Source organism: Aquila chrysaetos, chromosome 24 (assembly GCF_900496995.4).
Source record: "Aquila chrysaetos chrysaetos chromosome 24, bAquChr1.4, whole genome shotgun sequence".
Classification (NCBI taxonomy): domain Eukaryota; kingdom Metazoa; phylum Chordata; class Aves; order Accipitriformes; family Accipitridae; genus Aquila; species Aquila chrysaetos.
In genome coordinates this window covers 19183050-19199742 of record NC_044027.1, presented here as the reverse complement: position 1 = coordinate 19199742, position 16693 = coordinate 19183050, and the positions used below count along the sequence as shown (strand labels likewise).

Genomic DNA, 16693 nt, shown 5'->3' with positions numbered 1-16693 from the left:
TTGCATCTTAATAGAACCTTTGACATAATCTGTTCATCCAAGTTCCATTTTAGAATTGAAGTTAGTAAATCTAAGGATCATAGTAGTTAAGTAGTTCTATGATGAGAGAATTCAGCCAGAGTATATATTTAACAGACTAATAGAATAGCTGGTTTTATTAATCCATCAGATCTGCACAGAATTTCACATAGCATCATAGCATTCTAGGTTTCTTTATTATTTCGTGTGTTTATTTTACTACTACTTGGTGATTGGCTGCAAAAATCATTGCAGTGGATTTGTGCAAAGCAAAATAGTAGGTCAGTCTTTAAGTATCCCTGAAAAAAGTTAGTCCTGAAGTCTAAGGCATGCTGAGTGAGAAAGTACTCAAAACTATTTCTGTCTGGGGTTTTTTGGTTTGGTTTGGTTTGGTTTTTTGTCTTTAAGTTAGTCATCTAAGTAGCTACTCCATTTGTTCCTGTCTATGAAAGAGCTGAGGTGGAGATGCTGTTTTCCCTGTTTGTTGCATTATTGATAACATTAGTCGAATGTTTTCCCAGTTATAATATCTGTATTCCAGAAATCATGGTGCTGGGCAGGAGTGGTGAAAGTGCAGAAAACAAATAGTAATTAACTGCCAATTAATCTTTTGAAGGAGCCCAAGAGTTATCTTGAGTTTGGCCTGAGAGTACCTGAGATAGTGTTGGACTTTAAAGTCTGTGTGTGAAAGCCATGTCAAAAGCCAGTGTCCAGAAGTTAGAAAAATTCTGAATAGAAACAGAGGAATAATTGGGTTCAAGTGTGATGAAATGTAGTTCAAACCACTTTCTAAACAATTTCAGTTTTCTTTCATGTAAAATTTGAATCAATATTGGAAGTTCAATAAACACAATTTGATTTCACCACAAATTATTCAGATGAGTGCAAATATTACTGGATACAATCGTATGGCCTTTGTTATACAAGAGGTCAGACTAGATGATCATAATGGTCCCTTCTGGCCTTAAAAATCTGTGAATATATGAATAATTTAAAACCTGTCCTGCCAACCCTTATTCGTTGAGGTAGTCATATTAAAATCCTGTGGGACTACTCGTGTGAGTAAAGGTTGTGGGATCAGGCCTAAAGTGAGTAATCATTATCACTTATGTTTAAATTTATTGATAAAACTATAAAATATTCACTTCAAGAAAAGATGGGTTTCTTTAAAATGGGAGATGCTTATGCAATAATATTCTCCTTTGGTTTGTTAAGCAAGTCATTATCAAAATAGTTTAGAAAGTTCTCTTGTTTCATTCTCTTGAACTATTCAATTCTATACTGGTGCTATTGATCAATTCATAAACAGTTTTAAAAATATTGTTTAAAAACTTGTAATATGTAGGAAGTATCTTTGTTTTGTTTAAAAATAAAAGAAAATAAAATTCAAGCGCTTAACAATATGGTGGATATAGGCATATTAAAATTGTTGGCAACGCATCTCAATGCATGTAACGGTCTTCCTTGCTATGACTGCTTATGTTGATGTTTGCACGTACAGGAATACTGGGAAGTACTATCCTTTGCAAACAGTAGAACTTATTTTGAAATATGACTGAAATAAGTATCAGCAGGTAAGTGGTGTCATCAAGGTTAGAGTTACGAACCAGTCTGAGATATGCCATGTCTTATATATTAACAGTCATAAAGTAGTTAAACGATTTCTCAGTTGTTTAAAGATGACTTTTAAATCAAGAGTTTAGTGGGATGACTTAGTTATCTAGCTTAAAAATCTGAATTGCTGATGTCTAAGACTGTTTCTGAGACCATACTACTAAACGAGCATTGATAATACTCTGTCTTGCAGTGCTTTTCCCCCTTAATATGTTTTCTACTGCTTCTTTAATGTAGCTGTACTATTTTAACAAAGTAAAGAGAACGTTTGTTTTGTAGCTCCTAAAGTAGTCATTAATGCTTCAAAGTTTCCTGAGCATGTGGAGGAGGAAAGAGTTCTTTGGATTCTCACTCTTGCAACTTGTCTGCCCATACCCCAGTGTATAAATGCATTTAAAAAAAATGTGATAAAGAAAGTAAAGCTTCACTGAAGGTGCTGTAAAGACAAAAGGCAAGTGGGAAGTAAAGGTATATATTTTTTTTTTAATTTGCAGAGCATCCTGTAGCATGTAAAAGAGCATCAAACCAGACGAAACAGCTTGTGCTTTGTTATTTAAATGGATCATCTTGAGTTCTTGTAGCCAAGTGCTGGTGCATGTAAAGGGTAGGAAAGGGAGTTCTAGAAGATTGCTGTCCCTTTGGTTGCGTTGATTTCCAAGGTGGCAGGAGATTTCCGTGACTTACACTCGACAGCAAAGGGACTTCCTAGAGTTTGGGTTTGACGCAGTGTGGATGGGAAGATAACTTCTGGTTTTCCTAGCTAGAGAGTCTTGCTGTGTGTGATACTTACTTTAAAGTAGGCATGACCTTTTATTTCCTCCACACCTCACACCCCCAAGTGATGAACTGTAGAATTGCATAATCTGTCCATTCTTTTCAGGAGGAGGAATTTTATATTAAAATGTTGTTTCTCAGTGAAGTCAGATGGTGATTTGTTACTTCAGTAATAACAGGTATTCAGTTGTAGTCATCTGCATGGCTGTCAAAACCCTGTGCCCTCTGTAGATTAGAGTGTAGGCATGGAGTGCCCTGTAGAAGACACAACACAGAAGACGTGTGTAGGAATGCCAGTGGATGTATAAGTACTAAATGGCAGGTATACTGAATTCCAAGTTACTATAACATAGCAAAATAGTAGAATGCATGTCCTGGAAGATATATGTTTTTTAATACTTTATACCTTAGCTGTGGAAGAAAACTAGTCTATAAGAGTGTGTATAACTGGAATTTTGAGATTTTTACATATTTTAATTTCCTAGTACTGCATTTTTTTCATAGCCATAATTGTGAGGTCTGTGTTGGCATACTTGCTATTGGTTTTAGTATAACTTTTGAATAATGTTATAAATAGTGCAAAGCATATAGATTGCATAATGCCTTAATTGAATTTCCCAAATTATTTTGCATGCATTATTCTTTGTTCTTTTTTTAGTTTATTTTTTAAAGGAATTATTGGAAAGTAGCCTGAAAGAAAGGATTTCTTGGTGATTGATAGAAGACATTCATTGATATTCACATACTCAAATTTTCACATGTGTCTGGGCAGCAGCGTAGAACTGGTGGCATATTATAGAGAAAAGTTGGAAATTATTCTCTGTTAACCCAGGGAAGTCCAAAGTTCTTAGCTTTGTAGTTGGAAAACTTAAGTTTCTAAGTTCAGTCATCTTTGTACATATCAGCTGTCATTTCTTCAAGTAAAAACCACTTTCCATGACTAATGAATGTTTTTACAGCTTTCAGGTTTTTAATCACTATTTTGTCTAGCATATTCTCATATTTGGAAATCTAAAAGTTGTTAAAATACTGATAAATTTGAAAAGCTGTATCCTCTTATAACCTTCAGTTACCTAAGGTGATCACTGACTCTATCTCATCTCTGCAAAGTTTAACGTTAGAAAAGTTCTTTCCCTGGGGGCACTAGTGTCCTCATCATATATCATCATTTTCTCCTTCTTTCTCCTTTAGAGAATTCTCAAATAGGTATGATGTGAATGTAAGTCTGAGAAACAGGTACTCCTGTATTTTAAAAATTGGTCAGCTGTTGCCCCCTTTGGGATAGTTTTTTAGTTTTCTTATGTTTCCTCAGCTGCAAAAAGTAGATAATACCTGTGTAATGGAGTTGTTAAGTAACTTTATTAGTGACTAGCTTTAAAGCTCTTTCAAAGCGGCATGTTCTCTCCAGCAGTAAGGAGGATCTTGGTCATAGCAATTAGAAGACTTTTGTGAGAAGGCAAATCCATGAATTATATCAGTTTCTGGTATTTGATAACACTGTGCTAGGTATATCCATGGCATTTTTCTTAGCAGAAATGTTTAATTTTTAGGTAACAATTCTAAAAGTGTTCTTCTGTTTCCTTTTAAGTACAATGGCATGATGAAACTGTTTTTCTCATTACTTCTCAGGAATTATGTATTTTGGTTAGGATTCCCAGTCTGTAGCTGATTTCCTGCTAAGGATGTCACTTAATGGAGAATTTATGATATGGAGTGACTAATTGAATTCAGTGTACACTCTAATATTCTCTTTGGTAACCAGTGCAGGAAGAAGTTGGAGTCTGATGTTACTCTCTCACACTTTTTAATGCTTTGAATTTCTATAAAAGTTCTTGTCAGTGAAATGACTTAATTTTACAGTGAGAGGTAGTAGAATTTCTGTAATATGGAAATGGCAGAAAAGTGATACTGAAGTCCTTTGCACACAGGCAGAGAAGTTGGTGGCAAATTCTTACCTTTACTTCTTAACCATAAAATTCTGCTGTTATCTTTACTTAAACTGTTTTCAACATTGCAAGTTTCTTCACATCTTTTTTTCTTGAGCAAAGGACAAGGTTTGATTTTTAATGATATTTACTATTCATTGAACTAAGTTTTTTGTTTGTTTGTTTCTTTTGGGTTTTTTTTGCTGGTTGTTTATTTATAACATCCTAGTGATTAATTTTTCCTTTAACTTAGTTTCCTGTCTGTTGTGCCTGGGTGCTGCAGAAGTGTATATGAAAATTTGCACCCAGCCAGAAGAGATTACAATCTTTGAAAGCCAGAACTGGGTTTTTTGGCTGTGGTTCCCGCCCCCCCCCCCGAAAAAGGAATCTCCTGTTGGGGCTGAACTACAATGCAGATTTATAAAGGTGTAATATAGTTACATGGGCAGGATTTGATTTTAGGTTTTAATTTAGGTTTGGAGCTCTGGCCCTTGTCTTTTAACGTATTATATTTGTGTGAATACACTCCTATGGTTTGCATTACCTCATTAGAGTAAAGATCAAATCTGGCCCAATCTTCTTGTGAACATGACTGAAAAATCTGATTGGAATAGTGCTGTCATAATAGTCTCCTGTGATCATAAAGTTTGTATTTGATAAACAGAGCTCATTTTTAGATACTCTAGCAGATACTGTAGAGTATTTACTTGCATATATTTTTAAAAAGGTTGGACAGTGGATGGTGCAGAAGTGATTAACAAAGCATGATCTTGCCCATTTATGTAAACAGGGTATTTCTTTTGTGAACATGTCTTGTTAACTATCGGTTGCAGACCTTATTGGTGCTTCTTGAATAATTTGTTTAAACTATGCAGTACAGATTCCTTATTTTAGCACTAAGACTTACAAAGGCTTCTTTTAGCAGCCTTTAATTTTGTACTTATGTATGTGACATAGCCTGTGGCTGTGATCTCTACTGTGAATCTGCAGTTGTTTTGGGATGAAAGAAGAAGGCAGCTGGAAACTCAGTAGCTACATCTAGCTGTCTACCTAGAGAAGGCCTTGATTTCAAGTTTATCTAAACAAGCTCGACTAATCCCAACTATCTAGGGGGATCCACTGTCAAAACAAGCAGCATGGCCCTAAGGCAAACACAACCATACAGAAATGAAGGCTGGGACTTCCAATACTCCAATGACTGCATACTGGAGGCTTTTTTTCCTGAAAGAGAGTAAGAGAGGTAGAATTTGCATAATGCCTTTTCATTGGAAACTTTTGGAAAGCTGACAGAGGTCCAGCTTATAGCTCTGTAGCCACAATACAGAGTCTATAGGAGAATCCTTGAATGACCTAACCATATTGAAAGAAAAAATGAAAGCATCGAAGTATAGCCAAGTGAGTGTGGAAAAGAGGGCTGCTGCATTGTCTAACATCTGCTCTACTTCTCGTTAGTTTTGTTCTTCGGTATTCTATGTGGACTTTGGAGAAACCTAAGACAGCCTAACATGAATCCTATAATCTTCCTTCTGAATATTTATGTAGTGTGGCAGCCTCTAAGCTGTCCTTTGCATCTTCCTACTTCCCCCTCATTTTCATGCTCTCAAATGAGGCCAACATTTCAAAAGCTAAATAAATGTTTGTGAATGTTTATAAAAGATTTGCATAAATTTGTCCTTGTTTGACAAAGATCACTTTTTTCTTATGCCAGTTCTGAAATTTTTTAAAGGTTTCAGTGCTTGTCTTGACAACAAAGTCCTGCCTCAGAGAACAATGATTGCTGATTAAGTGGGTATGCAGTTGTAGCTGAATAGAGTATTTGAGACGTCCTCTAAAAGGGCCAGTCATCTTAAGCCAGAATTATAATATTTAACAAATGTTAACCAAAGTATATATTTAAAGCTTTGTTTTTGATGCAATATACCTGTGCAATTGACTTATGGTGTGAGAAATATGTGATTATCTTTTCACAGCTTATAGTGCTCACCTAATTTTTCCTAAATGTGGAAGTGAAGATATTCCTCATTTTTAGTCACTAGTTGTTTAAAATGTATTTAATTCAATTAGTATTCTAGCTCTCTGATATTGACACTTCTTATCTTTACCAATTGATCAGTGTTGATGCACATAATTGGACCTGGTTTTGTTTTGTTTTGTTTTTTGTGCTTGCTTGTATAATTTTTCAATTCTATGTGATTTAAGACTGGAACAATTATTCCTACAACAGTAGCTGTAGCTTTTTTTTTTTTTTTTTTAGCATGTTAGCTAAAATCCATTTGTCTTCAAATAAAACTAAATCTTAATTTTATTGAAGGAGTTTTAGAGACATTTATTGAGGAGACCTCTTTGAAAAACTGCTTAAATATTTAGTTCAGCTTTAGTTTCAGATTTTTTTCTACTGGAAAAAAAGTAATAGTCATTTCTGTTCTTTTGTTCTATTAGTTGAGAGGTTGAAGTTGTCATTAAGGCAAAAACTAGAGCTACTTCTCTGACACAGTTTTTATCACATCTGCTGGGCCTGTGTCCCAAGAGAAGCTGTGCAGAGCAGTGAATTCAGCGTAGGCCCATTATCTACTGTTTTTGCGTATGTTGTAAAAGGAGTGAGACCTCAGGGAGGCTTGGAGCCTCCTCCCGTGTAATGTCCAAATCAGATTTGAAGGACTGGTGGCAGGAAAGCTTTGGCCTTGGGGTGTGAATTCTAAGAAACAGAGTCACAATTAGGTTTAAAAAATTCAGGGATTTTGAGCTTTATCTTGAAATATGTTTTTAGTAATGCAAGTAGAAAAGTTGCCCATCTGTGCACATATTTTGTACGTTTAAAATATTTAAATGATAGCAAGCCTCAATATGCTTAGGAAATGTTATTTATCTCATGCTCTTCCTGTTACCAGGATTGTGTATATATGTGCTGGGTTTTTTGTTTGTTTTTAAAAAATAGCATTTTCCTGAGAACAGTTGGTTACCTTCAGTGAAATGATTTTATTTCATACTGGGTACCGTTCCCCTTCTGACCCTCATACAGGAAGAAGTGGCTTTTGTGTTCCCCTAATTCAAGCTTCATAATTGCTCAAAAAGAGCTAACGGATTTTTAGAACACTAAACAAATGGATAAAGTAGTGCTGTAAAGTTGTATTGGAATACTAGTAGAATTAAAAAAGTAGAGATAAAACTAAGGTAATTTAAATTAATGCTATTAAGCAAATTATGCTCCTGATTTTTGGGGTAGAACATTATTTTTAAGAACTGATTAAAATTTAATTCTTAAAATATTTTGACCGTTATAAAAATCGGTAACGTTCAGTACTGCTATAAGAAGTAAAAAGACTTTATGATAAAATCAATGCAAGATTAAATTTGACATGAACTTTTTAAACGAGCAATGATTTTTTTTAAAAAGAATCTGTGTTGTAACAGTTTTCTAAAAAGTAGAAAAATCTTTAAAATCTAGAGAAATCGTGTTTTTAAGTTTATTGTCCTTTGCTTTCTCTGCTTTGTAATCTTGCAAAATCTCAGCTTTTTGTTGTGGCTGTGTGACACTGGCCTTTGCATGCAGGATATCTTTCTAATTTGCGAAGTAGATTTTATAAGCTGCTTGAATTGGAATGTTTCTTCTGGTTTTTAACTACACAATTACATGGCATTTGTTAATTGATGAGAATAATCTGTAATAATAACTTTAGGAAAATTTGATGTAAGATTATATAAACTGACACTAATAATAAATGCAATTTAAAGTTTAAATTTTCAAAACACAGGATGTACTGATCCCTGTTTGTTACTCATAGCTGTGTTCAAGTTAGTGGTTGAATTTTTTTGTGCTGGCACTGCTTTATTACATTTATATTCTTTAAATAAAATTTTAAAACATGACTACATTTCCTCGTCCATTGTAAGTAGTTGCTTTGTAAAATGTTTGAAGTAGTTATCAAAACTTGTTACTGAGGTACTTACTATTGTGCAGAAAGATGTTCCCTTTCCTAGGCAAAAGTATATGAATTTCTGACCAACTCTGGATAGCTAACAGAATTTATGGTGTTCTAGATTGTTCTGTACTTTTTCTTTCACCACTTTTTGGGTTTTAAACAGAGTTATTGTCAGGTTTAAGTTGGTTATTTGGGTGTGCTGGCAACTTTTAAAATTCTTAAACCTGTTGTTCTTTTGCAGTGGATGATTTAATTAATCATTAGCTTAAAATTATTCAAATAGATTACTTAAATGTAAGAGCAGTTTACAGTTTTTGGGCTATAGGGTAGATAAATGTACAACCCAAATTTCAAAGTAATTGGATAATATCTTGCTTCAGTTAATATCTTAGCACTCTTATGCTATATTAACATTTTTGTAATGTTTGAATTTGAAGTTGTTTCTTAGCAGAAATAAAATAATCTATAGTTGCTTGCTGGTCAAGTCAGGATCCTATTACCTATTCTTACCTTCCTTGATCCCATAAGGCTGGCTGTCATTGTTCTCTTCTTAACCCTCGTTGCTCTCCAGCTTCTCCTCCTTCCTTCATCAGTCTGTTGATGTGTTCTTGAAACTCTCTGGGTGTCCCTCCATGCGAAGAGGATGGATTTCATGTTTGTTTTGTGGATTCAGATGGTATTTCAAGCTGGTTAAGATGAAAACTATTTGTATTTCCACCCTCTCTGTTTAGCGTTTCACTTAGAGCAACCTCACCTATACTTCACCTCTGGTTTAAGGTCAAGGAAATAAACCAGCATTCATCTTTTTCATCACTGAGTCATCTCTTCTCTCCATGGAAAACTCATCTTACTTGCAATGCTCCATTCTCTTGTAATATTTGAATTGTCCTCCTGTAAAAATGTATGTGCTTTCTGTAATATGGTTGTGGGGTTTGGGGGTTGTTGTTTTGTTTTGGGTTTTTTTTCCCCCATGATCCACAGCTAAAGGTCTTGTCTGTATTCTAGGTAGTCTTTTCAACTTCTTCATGTTTTTCCTCAGGTTTCCCAATAGGCTTCCAAATACAGGTCCCCAACCTGTTGGTTTTTGTGGTTTATTGTTTCCCTTCTCTGACTCACATTAATATTTGAGTGTCTTGCCTTAATCATTCATCATTTTTCACAGATTGCCTGTATTTTAATTTCATTTCTCTCCAACTTCTACTTACACTTCTTGTTCCACTTTGAATGTCTGTTGTATCGTGTGTCTTTCTAAGAGTAGATTGTTTGCATTAGACCATCAATTTGCATATCACTTTTTCAGTGCAGTTTTATTTAATTGTAGCTGCAGCATGGCATTATTTGTTACTGATGTTCATTTGAACAAGAGAAATAAAGCAATCCTGTATATTTAAGAGGCTCTGAAGTTCTTCCATTGACTTGGTAGTGGGAGCATACGGTGAAAGGTTTAAAAATAAAAATAAAAAAGACTTGAGTTAAGATACAGCTTGCACATTAAATTCACAAATGAATATGCAAAATTTTTCCGCAATGTTAAGCTTTCTTCACTATTTCATCTCAATATATAGATAATTCGGGACATAAGCCAAGTGTGTATTGTGTGTATTTAACAACCTTGCTTTCCATACGCTTTTCAAGAGTACCTTGTGTGTGTGTGTGTGTGTGTGTGTGTGTGTGTGTGTGTGTATAGGAAATCCTTTTAGAGACTGCCTCACCTTCATAAATTGCTATGTGACACAAAAGGGCTGAACACTGTATTCCTACCTCATTTATTTTGAAAACTTTGCTACTGAAACCAAACTTAATCAATGAGCTCTGTGTTGTCTCCGATAAGTTATGTACTGGCTTTATTGATTGGGAAGGATTTTAGAAAACCCATGTGGGGTTTATAATGTCAGCAGTGTTTTGATTATGAAAAGAGTTGGAACCTTGGGACAAGGAACCAGGTGGTGTATGTCCTAAAGCCACTGGTGACACGGCTGGGCTGAATCCCTCAAGGGACACAGTTCATGCCCTGCACTTTAACTGTGGTGACTGGCTGCTATAGATGCACTTTTTGCTCATTAAAATGTTAAAAATCAAACTGCATGTAAAAAGATTTGTGAAAATATAAACTTGGGGATTGATCCAGAAAACTGGCATGTGATACCCTAGAGACACTGGTTTCAGCTACTGGGTAATTTACGCTTATCAGCTGTGTGTCCTGGATTGTTTTGGGATTTTTTTTCTTTTCTTCTTCTTTTTAGGGGGTTTTGCTTTAGAGGCATTTATGTAGGTTTTTCTTTAAGAAAATAGGCATAGGGGAATAAAATAAGAAAACAGGCTATTGATACTACCTCTGTGTTTCATGTCTGGTAAAAACATAAAAAGGATTATAAGATGCTGACATGGAGTGATTCTAGGTTTGGTTTTGTTATGGTTTTTGTTTGAAACCGTAAAGAAATTACGATTTTTCTAGGCCATAAGTAACCACTCACCTGTACAATTGGTAGGAAGTTGTATATTATATAGGCATTGCTAATCTTTCAAACTGAGCAGTATTTAAAGGGGAGGTGGGGGGGGATGCATTACATTCATAGTAACGAGCTTGCAACTTGAGCAAAAATTGAATAGTTCTCCAGTAATTGTATTTCTTACATGCAAAAGATCAGTATATGATTTTTATATATTTTTTTAAATAGTTTAAAAATATGTCTGTGGTTAACCTGTACTAGTCTCAATTTTTTAGTTCTAAATCAAGGCGGATAAGTATATGTATATGAAGACTTGCAAATTATGTCCAATAACATTATAAAAGCCACATAATAATATCACTGTAAAATCTTTCTTTAAAAGACAAGGCAATGTATAGTGGTACAGATTCAATGTATTGCCTCTTTAAGTGAAAATTTCATTTTCTGTGTTTAGGAAGTTATATCAAGTAACAAGTGCAAAATAAGTTCTGAGTAGTACACTTATCCTACAATAACACAATGCTGATGAGATGCTAAAGTGTTTTAGTATGTGAATGTTTTTACTTTCAGTTACAGTAATTATTTAAATCATCAAAATAATGGAGACAATATATTCTGCCATTTTGAGGTGACTGATGACTTCTTATCTTTTAACGCTCTTTTATTTCAGAATTCTATGTAGGAGCTACATGGCTTTGTTTTTAAAAGATAGATGTGCAGTCATTATTTTGAGGACAATTTGTATTGATAAGGCCAATAATAATATAGGCACTTTACTCTCCTGCAAATATAATTTTGATTCTTTTAAAATTCTCGGGGGTTTGTTGCTTTGGGTTTTTTTGTTTTGGTTTTTTTTTTTTACATTTTATGCATTAAGATTTCAGTTGTGGGTAAAGGATAACTGTGTAATAGCTAAGATTTGTCAAGATGTAGTTTTTGCGCACAAGCAGTCGGAGTTGTACAGCAGACGGTTGATCCTTGGGGAAGTCAGTGAGATTCTGCACAAGGGTGAACCCAATCACATTAATGAGGTCTTTACTATAAAGGCATTATTTTGTATCAAAATACATATTTCTGCAGAGTTTACTCTGAAACTTATATAGCTCCTTTCCAAGTTCCCTGCTGAAATTGAAAGGAGGATACTTCTTTGCTTTACATGGCATTCTTCAATAGATCCTTTCTTGTTCTTTAAAAACAGGAGGTTGTTAAATAATCTATCAATAAACTGTCAAGAAGTCAAAGTTTCCATATCTGTTTCTGCCTGAAGTCTTAAGAACTTGCCACATTTTAGTTGTCAAGAAACCTCCAAAGAAGAGTCTATGAGCAGTTGAGCCTGAAACCATTGCTAAGAATGGGATGTGCTTATTTGAATTATGTAGGAGGAACATGTTCTTGCAAGGGAGTCAATATGTTTTCTGCTTCATTGAATAGGTTATTAGATTGATGTAGTTTATTTGTTGAATGATGGCATTGGTTTTAGAAATAAATGAAGCGAGAAGCATCAATTTAGTTATTGATAATTTATTGCTATTGGTCAGAAAAGTGTTGAATTTATCAGAGGGTTTGTCATTTAGTCAGGGCTATCTTGTTTCAGCTGAAAGCAGAAATATAGTTTACATTTCAGGTCCTGAAATATTTAAAGGTGAAGGAGAATGAACGATGAATTGGCTCGTAGTAAAGGTCTGCAAACTGGTTAGACATTTATGGTGGGTAGTGGATTATAGAATTCAAATTTTGAATATTATAGAACAATATAATGTAAATGGATTACTTTTGTCTATGAACACAACTGTTTTGGGACTAACGTTTCTGGTTTTGCCTTTTTAATGACTGTATTTGTTTAAAGTTGTAAAGTTGAAAATGATTAATTTCTCTGCTGATCATGTTTTCAGTTTTCATATTCATGCTTTTTATTTGATATTATGCAAAGGCTATACTTAAAAGTTTCTTTGTGTTGCTGTTTTACAACTTTTAGAAAATGGTTTGTGGGCTAAACAATTTGTATTAATTTTAATACTCATTATTTTAATCAGTCTTTTAACACTCAGATTTTCTTTCCAATAGCAGTAGGCAATGTTAAACATTCCTGCTATGAGACCTATTGGCTTTATCTTTTGTTATTTATCTTGCTGATGTTAGGAAGTATTCTCTAATCCCCCAGACCTCTGTTCCTAGGTAACAGTCAAAAGCTGTGCCAGCAGAAGTGGTCCTGCCAGGCCAAACCCATGTGGTTTGGTGTTATTCACTATGATCCATATGGTCAGGGTAGAGATTGTCCCTAGAGAGGTGTTAACACTCAACAACCCAACCTCCTCCTACTCTTTGGAGAATTGCTGGATGGCTCCTGCTGCCTGCCCATGTGTGAATCTTGATTAATTTTTCATTTTTAATGAAGTTTGATCATGTTTATTATTTCACATGATTGACTGCCTGGTACTCCTTCCATGTAATTGATAAAGCCCATATTTCTTCATCTGTCTCTTATTTCTTCAGGGCAAAGTTGTGAAATTGTGTGATGTGGTTAATATTAGATTTATTGGTCCCACTAGATGTATAAATTATCTCTTTTTCTCTCCACAGGAAGTTCTACAGACTTTGACCAAGTTTTGTTTCCCCTTCTGTGTGGACAGGTAGTGTTAGCTTTTCAAACTTTACAAGAAAATAAGCTTGTCAATAAAACCACTGTAGAAAATAAAAACCATACCATTCTTAATGTTCTGTCTGCTTCACTGTGATTTAAAGCACCCAAGTGCAAATTATAGTCTTAGAATCACTTTTTCCTGGGGTTTTTATGGGCACCATCAAAAAAAGAAAAAAGTTTTAAAAGTTTGAGCTGTTCAGTGGCAGCAGTAAGAGTGCATTTTATTTTACTTCCATGTAATGCTTGGATGTGAAAATGCTTAGGTAGTGGTTGTCAAATATGCATATTAATATCAAAGCTTTGTGTGAGTATGTATTTTATTTCTTAATTGCCAAAATCTGGGCAGAACAATGAAATAAGTGCTTTACATTTAAAGGCCTCTTGCTGGAATGCTGGTGGTTTACTTGGTGGCTACTTAATATGGCTTCTAATTTTGGGGGGAAAAATTGTAAAGTAAGTTACAGTGGATTTGATAGGAGCTGAGAGTATTTAATTCTTGTAATTTAGAAGACTCCAGAACTTACTTATTTTTTTTTAGTTTTGCTTTTACTGTGAGTTATTTTTGATGGTTTCATGAAAAGAACAAGCATTGAAATTTAGAAAGGATGCACCACTGCTCACATTATCTATAAGCATCAATGAATTCAATGGAATCACTCGTCTTAGGTCAGCTAACACACTGAATGGTTTTGATTTGATGAAATTGACCTTAACTGTGATTAAGCTGCTAGAAATCTTTTTCTCATTTTAGTGAAATCTGTGATATTTACAGTAGAAATTGATTTTCTTTATAAATCAACATCCATTTTTAATATCACTTCTGGTTTGAGCCATTGTTCAATCTTTATTTTTTTTTTCCTTTCATTTTTTTCCCCCACCCATAGGCCAGCTTGTATTTCTTAGTTATCTTGAAATACTGTTCACTAGTTTCTATGAATGGAGATGAAATCTCACTATGCTTCTCTGGAGATAGGAGTCTACGTAATAAAACCACTGCTACGCTTTGTCCTCCGACATAGTAATCTGGGCTTTTGGAGGAAGCTGAAAGCTTGAATGGTTCATGCAGACGATATGTTCTTTCAACCCTCCAGGTGGTTCCTGCAGATCAGGGTTGAGAGACATTGGTGAGGCACTGCTGGAGACAGCTATTATTACCAGTGCCTCTGCTGTACCTGATTTGTACATAAAAAGAGAATTTGAATATCCTGGGCTGTCAACATGAGCTACTTAACCAGTGCTTGTTGACTCAGATGACCTTTAAAAGCCACAAATTTGTCTTTAATTTGGAATCACTTTTTGCTGATTATCTTTTTCCTTTCCTAAGGGGAGAGAGTAGGGAAGTACTTATATTTTTCTCATGTATGTGTTCCTACTAGAAATATTTATGCTTACTCTGTGTAAACTTATTGTACCTAGGGGTTTTGTTTGTTTTGCTGTTTTTTGTTTTTCCCCAGCAATATAACATTTTGAAAGATAAGAACACTGAAACCCCATATGGGGTGCATTTCTGGATTCCCTTGTTTGACTGAATATCGCAGTCACTGAAAAGACTGTAGGCCAACCATTTTGAACATAAAGGAGAGATTGTAATCCATAGCATACTTAATAATTTAAAATTAAGAATGGACTTTCAGTAGTCCAGAAGGTAGAGGACGTCCAAGTTAAGGATATGGCAGCTGAAAGAGATGTGGGTGCTACTTCTCTTCCTGATGTAAAAGTACACACACACACGCGCATGTGCACACATAGGTGTGTGTGTAAGTATATATATAAATACTTGTTGTAGTCCTCTATGATCTAAATTTGACTTAGCTTTGAACTGTGTGTGGGAATTAACCTGCCAGTTACAGCAAGAAGGTAAACAGTCTTACATCACTGAATGCAAATGAATTTAACATGACCATAATAAAGAGAAAAGTACAGTACATCTTACGTGCAAAATGTTCTTCATCCTTTAGCTACTTCCAGGTTTAGAACTGATCTAATACCTGTTCTTAGAGGCTATTTCTGGAACTCAACAAGTGATAAATTTTCACTAGTTGGTCTATTCTTTCCCTATTTACTATTAACCAACTACTGAATATTTATTTATACATTTCTTATACTGCATTTAAAATAAAGTTATTTAAAGTAGTGAGCAGGTAGCCCAATAATGAAATTAGTTCAGATAATGCTTTAATATTCCCCTCAGTCTTCTCAGTAAACACTTTTTGTACTTTGAGATGAAAAGAAATTGCTTCTAGAAGAAATACTGTCTTCAATTACGTGTCAGAAAGGTCCTTACAGCTGTGTCTTACAGAGTTGACTAGCACTCTTTAGTGGGATTTTATCCCTCTGTATGTGCCTGAAAAGTGGTATGTTGGATCAGATCTCCAGTTACTGTAATTCTTAGTCCTCAGGGTGTTTTTTTAAATATATATTGTTTTGTTCATTCTGGACAAAAAGAGCGAGAAACAAGTGGTTTCGGTAAAGGCCTTCCAAATACTTAGGTACTATTCCCAGTTAACTAGGTTGCCTTGTTGTTAGTATTTTAGTATTAGAATCTCTCTGCAGTGTTGGGAGGTTTTAAAATTATTCTTCTTAATATAACAATGGAGATACTGGCTCATTGTTCAGATAACTTAGGAACATGGGTTAATACCTTCTGCTGGAGTAATATTCTGGGTAGGATGTCTCTTCAGGATCTGTGGAAAAATTATCAGTATGAATTACGATGAAGAGATACTGATACAAATGATCAGAAATGTGTAGTCACTAAGGAATAGATGCTGCTTTTCCTTTCACCAGCTCAGAGCCCAAAGCAGCATTACCAGTCATAGAACTTAGGTTTTCAAGTCCTGCTAGAGTCATGTCCCCAGTTTATACCCTGTTTGTGAAGACGTTTACCTGGGGAAATTTAACTTGCATAACTACGTTCTGTGTTACGTGCAGTATTGTGCCAGGCTTTCAGTGGAAACTTCTTGATGGTAGAAGTGTTCTCAACAGTACTTGAGTTGAGTCTTGCTCTTCTGACTTTGATGTTGTAGATATATACCACTGTTTAATGAGTGCTGAGAAAGGACGTAAGTCTTCACCTACATGTGTGTCTCTTCTAAGGCTGCATGTTTTATAAAGCAGGTGGCAAAATCTGAAAATATACTATTGCCTCTGCCAGATCGCTACTTCAAATGATGATAGGATGCCAAGGTTTTGAGGTGAATCAAGATCTTCTGCATATCTGATTGTTCTCTGTGCTGAAGGTTTTGGCACTCATTGACACAGACTCTTAAGTCTTTTAATATTGATTCTTTTTATATATATTGTTGCCAGTGGTCAAAAATGACCAAGGACTAGTTGCCCTTTCCTTTAGGG

General features: G+C 34.8%; 1 protein-coding gene across 8 annotated transcripts in view; it reads left to right on the top strand.

The window, feature by feature from the left end:
- DENND1A (DENN domain containing 1A) overlaps positions 1–16693 on the top strand; it is a 215670-nt gene that overhangs the window by 41684 nt on the left and 157293 nt on the right. For 7 of the 8 annotated variants that reach the window (XM_030001058.2, XM_030001055.2, XM_030001052.2 and 4 more), the window contains exon 4: positions 13282–13331. The exons of the other annotated variant lie outside the window; for it this stretch is intronic. In XM_030001058.2, coding sequence (XP_029856918.1) covers positions 13282–13331 — 50 coding nt within the window. The remainder of the gene's footprint in view (positions 1–13281; positions 13332–16693) is intronic. 8 annotated transcript variants of the gene reach the window in all.